The sequence below is a fragment of the Penaeus chinensis genome, chromosome 20 (assembly GCF_019202785.1).
Source record: "Penaeus chinensis breed Huanghai No. 1 chromosome 20, ASM1920278v2, whole genome shotgun sequence".
Classification (NCBI taxonomy): domain Eukaryota; kingdom Metazoa; phylum Arthropoda; class Malacostraca; order Decapoda; family Penaeidae; genus Penaeus; species Penaeus chinensis.
Window position 1 is genome coordinate 795,335 of NC_061838.1, and position 5,000 is coordinate 800,334.

General features: G+C 40.7%; 1 protein-coding gene across 1 annotated transcript in view; it reads left to right on the plus strand.

Moving 5' to 3' along the window:
- LOC125036245 (E3 ubiquitin-protein ligase RNF123-like) overlaps positions 1–5,000 on the plus strand; it is a 15,921-nt gene that overhangs the window by 10,001 nt on the left and 920 nt on the right. Inside the window, exons 15-25 of the mRNA XM_047628719.1 lie at positions 1–245; positions 384–551; positions 725–842; positions 1,393–1,555; positions 1,948–2,138; positions 2,404–2,543; positions 2,677–2,865; positions 3,223–3,382; positions 3,475–3,747; positions 4,354–4,534; positions 4,849–5,000. The exon at positions 1–245 is cut by the window's left edge and continues 39 nt beyond it; the exon at positions 4,849–5,000 is cut by the window's right edge and continues 920 nt beyond it. Of these exons, the coding sequence (XP_047484675.1) occupies positions 1–245; positions 384–551; positions 725–842; positions 1,393–1,555; positions 1,948–2,138; positions 2,404–2,543; positions 2,677–2,865; positions 3,223–3,382; positions 3,475–3,747; positions 4,354–4,534; positions 4,849–4,993 (1,973 nt within the window). The 3' untranslated portion in view covers positions 4,994–5,000. The remainder of the gene's footprint in view (positions 246–383; positions 552–724; positions 843–1,392; positions 1,556–1,947; positions 2,139–2,403; positions 2,544–2,676; positions 2,866–3,222; positions 3,383–3,474; positions 3,748–4,353; positions 4,535–4,848) is intronic.

A 5,000-nucleotide genomic window follows, 5' to 3' on the forward strand; every position in this document is an offset into this window, starting at 1 on the left:
CTGTTGAAGGGCACATTCAGCACGTGAACGTTACCACAGGGGACATAGAGGACAAGCCAGGACAGCAAGGCAATGCGAAAATGATTCGGGATTCCCTGCTCCACCTCCTAGATGGAATTATCCTCTTATACCACATTGGGGCCCACAAGCAACTAGGGAAGGTGGCTGCCCAAAGGGACTCTATGAACGAGAATGTGATGCATGTTTTGGAAATTGACAAGAAGATGCAGTACTGTAGGGAAAAGGTATATATCGTTGATTGTAAATTGTGTAGTCTCAATTCTATTTATTCTTCTCAATTCTTCTCAGATATTGTGAAATCAATATCCAATGTTTTATTTCATTAAATACTGTGACTAAAAACTGGCTCTCCCTTGAATCAGGGTCTAAACCCAAGCCTATTAGAAGAACTTCAAGGCTCAAGGATGGTTTTCATCACAAAGTTAGAGGAGCAAGCGAGGCAGCAGGCATGGGTGCTGGCTGCGATCCACAACGAAGAGAAACACAATCACCTCATTTTCGTGATGAAGGTCATTCTTTCCACACTTCAGGTAGGGTGAATTTAATTACTTCCCCTCCAGAAAAATATCACATCTACGATATTGTGTCCGTATTCAGTCTAACTACATGATTTCATGGAGGATGCTCAAGAAAGAGGAAAAATGTCTCTTTACTCTAGATGTGATAATTCTTTTTTATATTATTTGGTATTTTTTTCCTTCAGGAATCTTCAAGAGAAGGAGAGTTGTTTGGCTTCGTGCCAGACTTTTATGTCGAGAGTTTGACGGAAATGTGCACTGCGCTACGACTCTATTTCAGCGCTCCCCCAGAGAGCATACCCGGTAAGCATGGGTAAAAAGTACATAATTTCAGCAGAAAATCCTTTTAGCATAGGTAGAAATTCTAGACCTAGAGATTTATTTCTGTATCATGAAAATTATATGAAAGGCAAAGAGTTTAAGCTGCCTGCTAGAAGTAATTTTTTTTAAAAATCTGTACTCTGAAGCTTTGTACTTTCTTTTACGTGGCAACCAGTTATGGTCCGTGGTTTTAAAGCAATGGATGATAGCAAGACCTTGGGTACTATTACAAATTTCCTTTCCCCCTACCATATATTTTGTGACCTTCATATATATGTTGTTAGAACAATAAGAAAACAGAATGTGGTGAATATGATGCTAGTGTACTAGTTACCTGGAAGGTCATTTTCATTCCCTCCCCGTGTCACCCTTTATATGTCCGTTTTAATGTTTTATATATACTGTACATGTAGATCAATGCATACTAGGCATTTCATTAAAGCAGATAAGTCACCACCAGTAGAGAAACTGCATCTTTTTTGCATTAGAGTTCAAACAACCCTCTATTTTCTATCTATTTTGCTCTCCTTAGGATCTCAAGCTCTTCTGACAAGTGTAGGAGAGTTCCTTGCTCTGCACTTCTGCGACTCGCGCATTGTGTATGCAGATAGCAAAGACTCGCTCATTCAAGCTCTGGCAGGCTTTGTATGTCACCAGACGACCCTCACAGCCTTAGAGATGATGCCTCTGGAAAGGTTTGTTTTTTAATTGCTGGGATTAGCTTTTTCTTTCTTCTTCTTCTCTTTCTCTAAGTACACTGTACTCTTCTTTCTTCCCCTTATACTTCTTTGTTCTATGTCTCCTCTCTCTCTTTCTTTCTCTCTATCTCTCTCTCTCTCTCTCTCTCTTTCTCTCTCTCTCTCTCTCTCTCTCTCTCTCTCTCTCTCTCTCTCTCTCTCTCTCTCTCTCTCTCTCTCTCTCTCTCTTTCTCTTTTTCTCTCTGTTATTTACTTTCTCAAATATATTTTGTTTTATAAAGAAAAAAAAGATGCTGTAAAAAAATGCAAAACAAACAGTTGACAGTGCACAAGGTTCCTGATTCAATAAAGAATATCATCAACTCTTCGATCCCCCTTTGGGTTTCCAGCCGACGACAAATGGTGCGCAACCTCCTACAGCCTTATGAAAACCGGGCTTGGGCCCAGAATAACTGGATCCTGGTGCGCTTCTGGAAGGGCTGCGGCTTTGGCTTCCGCTACACTAAGAGCCCCCACATGACGAACAAGTTTGGGCCGAAACCTGCCCATTCTGACAACCCCAACTTCACCCAAGCCACAGGTGAGAAAGGGAGGCATTAGTTTCATAGGATATTTTATTTATGTATCTAGATTTGAGGTTTGGGCAGGAAGGTAATATAATATAGGATTATTTTCTTTCTGCAAAGAAGAAAAATGGAAATTTAAAGTGATTTTGATTGACAATATATCCTGCAAACTAAAATGGACTAGATAAAGAATCCATGTTGAGCAACTATTCAGTGTGGGTGTATATTATTAACCCACAACAAAATCACAAAAACTAAGAACTGCCCTTCTTTGTGCAGCGCCATGTCCCTCTGCGACCTTCCAACGGCACATAGTGGAGGTGCTTGAAGGGTCACTTGACATGGCTACACCTTTCCTAAACTCCCTGATCAACCAGCTGAATTGGGCCTTTTCTGAATTCATCGGCATGTTGCAAGAGGTATGTAGAAAAAAACCTTTAACACATAGTTGTGTTTGTTTGTTCTTGCCACATTGATTCTGAATGATGTCCTAGGAAAATCAGATCCTGTACCTATACGTGTCACATTCTCTGATCTCTTTATCTCACGCAGATTCAAAATGCTTCAAACCGTCCCGAGAGAGTATTCATTGACTCACGACAGCTTCGCATTTGCGCAACATGCTTTGATTTGGCTTTAGCCCTCTTGCGAGTGCTGGAGATGATCGTCAACATTTCCCCCGAGCTGTTCACCGACTTTTCTAAACCTAATGCAGAACCTCTCCTAACTAGGTTGTTGCAGGTTTGTATATCTACATCTTGGGCATCATTTGCTGTTTTTGTTTACTTCTCATTATTTGATTTTGTCTGGTATGAAATGTTCTTGTTAATTCATGTGACTATTATTCCATAGCATTTTATTGTATTCTCTGTGCAACAGTATTTTATTTATGTTCTCATCTCTCCTGTTTTTTTCTGTTTTCTTATCATCTTTATCATAGTTTTCCTTTATGTTCTTTTCCTTCTTAATTCCTTTTCTTCATGTCCACATCTAGGCTCACTCATATCTCCAGCTTCATCACGTCCTTTGCCCTCTCCCATTGTTTGCAACAGCAGTGGGACTATGAATTACAAATCTTTCCCTCTGATCAAATTGCAGCTGCTGTGCCAGGTCCTGAATCGCGTGACGGGCTGGTCTGGCTGCTTTGCCCACGTGGTGAGCCTGGAGATCCCTGGTCTGGAGACAATCCACCACTATCCCATCCTTACAGCCGTCACAGGGATCTTGGTCACCCTCATCAGCCATGATCTCACTCAAGGTTACTATCAGAAATGTTGTCTGAAGCAGTGAGTGACATGTCTTTAAGCTGAAGAGTCCGTTTTGTCTAATTTCACTCGCATCTCTTTTCAGCCAATCCAAAACTGCAAGTAGCAACAAAAACCCTACTGAATGAACCCAGCTTCCAGCTAAGTTCCATGTATCAACTCCTTGGAGGCCAGGAGGCGGTAAAAGCCAACTTGCCGCCTTCCTGTTCAAAATCCACCTCAGCAAGATCAGCTGAGAGGTCTTTAGAAGACTCAGGGAGCGACATGGATTTCATTGTGATATCTTCAGCTGCACAAGGATCGGCTTCTCAAACCACAAGTAACAGCAATGCCAATAACAAATTTTCCCTCAGAAATTGTAAGTGTAATTATAAATTTGTATCTGTATGTATAGAGTGTAAATCATGTTGCTGTGGTAAATTTTTTTCTAGTTGTCATAAGTCTCGACAATCAGTATTTCACATCCTGACAGTCAACACCACATGGACGATGTCTAAGTAATCATTTTATCATAGGAATCATAGGAAAGAGGATCATTGCTGGTTTAAAAAATCGATCGTGTATTCCAAAAAGAGACAAAGAAAAAGCTTAATCAATAAATTGATAACTTTATTATTTTTTTAATTAGTAGAAGCTAGAAAATGTTTATGCATGATTTCTCTCTGAATCCGTTATAAGGTTAATTATCCCATTGGCGACGGGTATAGAAAACTAAAAAAAACTCTACGCTCTGGCGAACCACGGCAACGCGCCGACTTTGAGAGCGTGAATTCGGTACATGAAGCCGAATCATTGCCTCTGAGCGCTTTGGCGCGCTGCCGCGGCGGACAGCTGCACGCCACATTTCGAGTGTATTGTTATGATGCCTATAGGCTTGACCCATCGCCATTGGGTTAAGCACATTATTATAAATATTATGAAACAAATTAGAAGTTTATACCAATTATTCTCTGCATTTTTTCAGACCCAGAAGATGTGACAAACTCAGAGATCGACAAGGTGGAAAAGGTTATCATGCACTTGGAGTCATGTGTGGAGAACCGCAGTGAGCCAGCGGCTGGGGACGATGAAGATTCCTTATGCACTATATGCTATGCCTACACAGCTGTGGCAGTATTTGAACCTTGCACCCATTCGTCCTGCAGGTGAGACACTGACACTTTTGAGCTATTCTCTTAATTTTAGTTCATAGGATTATTGATCCATAGCATTTTGTTGTCTCTATCCAACAATATTTTACTTATGTTCTTTTTTCTCCTATTTCCTTCTCTTTATCTTCTCATCAATTATCATTATTTTCCTCTTCTTCCTTTTTCCTCTTTATTCCTCTTCTGCATGAGGTATTGACCTTTTTCATTCTATTCACAGTGGAGGATGTGGGTGTCATATAACTCTTTATCCATGTATGTTATAGCTTTTAGAGGTTTTACATTACTACATGAAGTTTTGATCTTTCTAGGGCTTGTGTCACTCATCACCTAATGAATCGGACAGACTGCTTCTTCTGCAAAACTACCATCCAGGCAGTTAGAGACCAGAGCACAGGCACGGTAGTTTATCAGGCCCCCACTTCTGAAACATCAGCAGACCAGAAGCCAAAATAGCCATCCC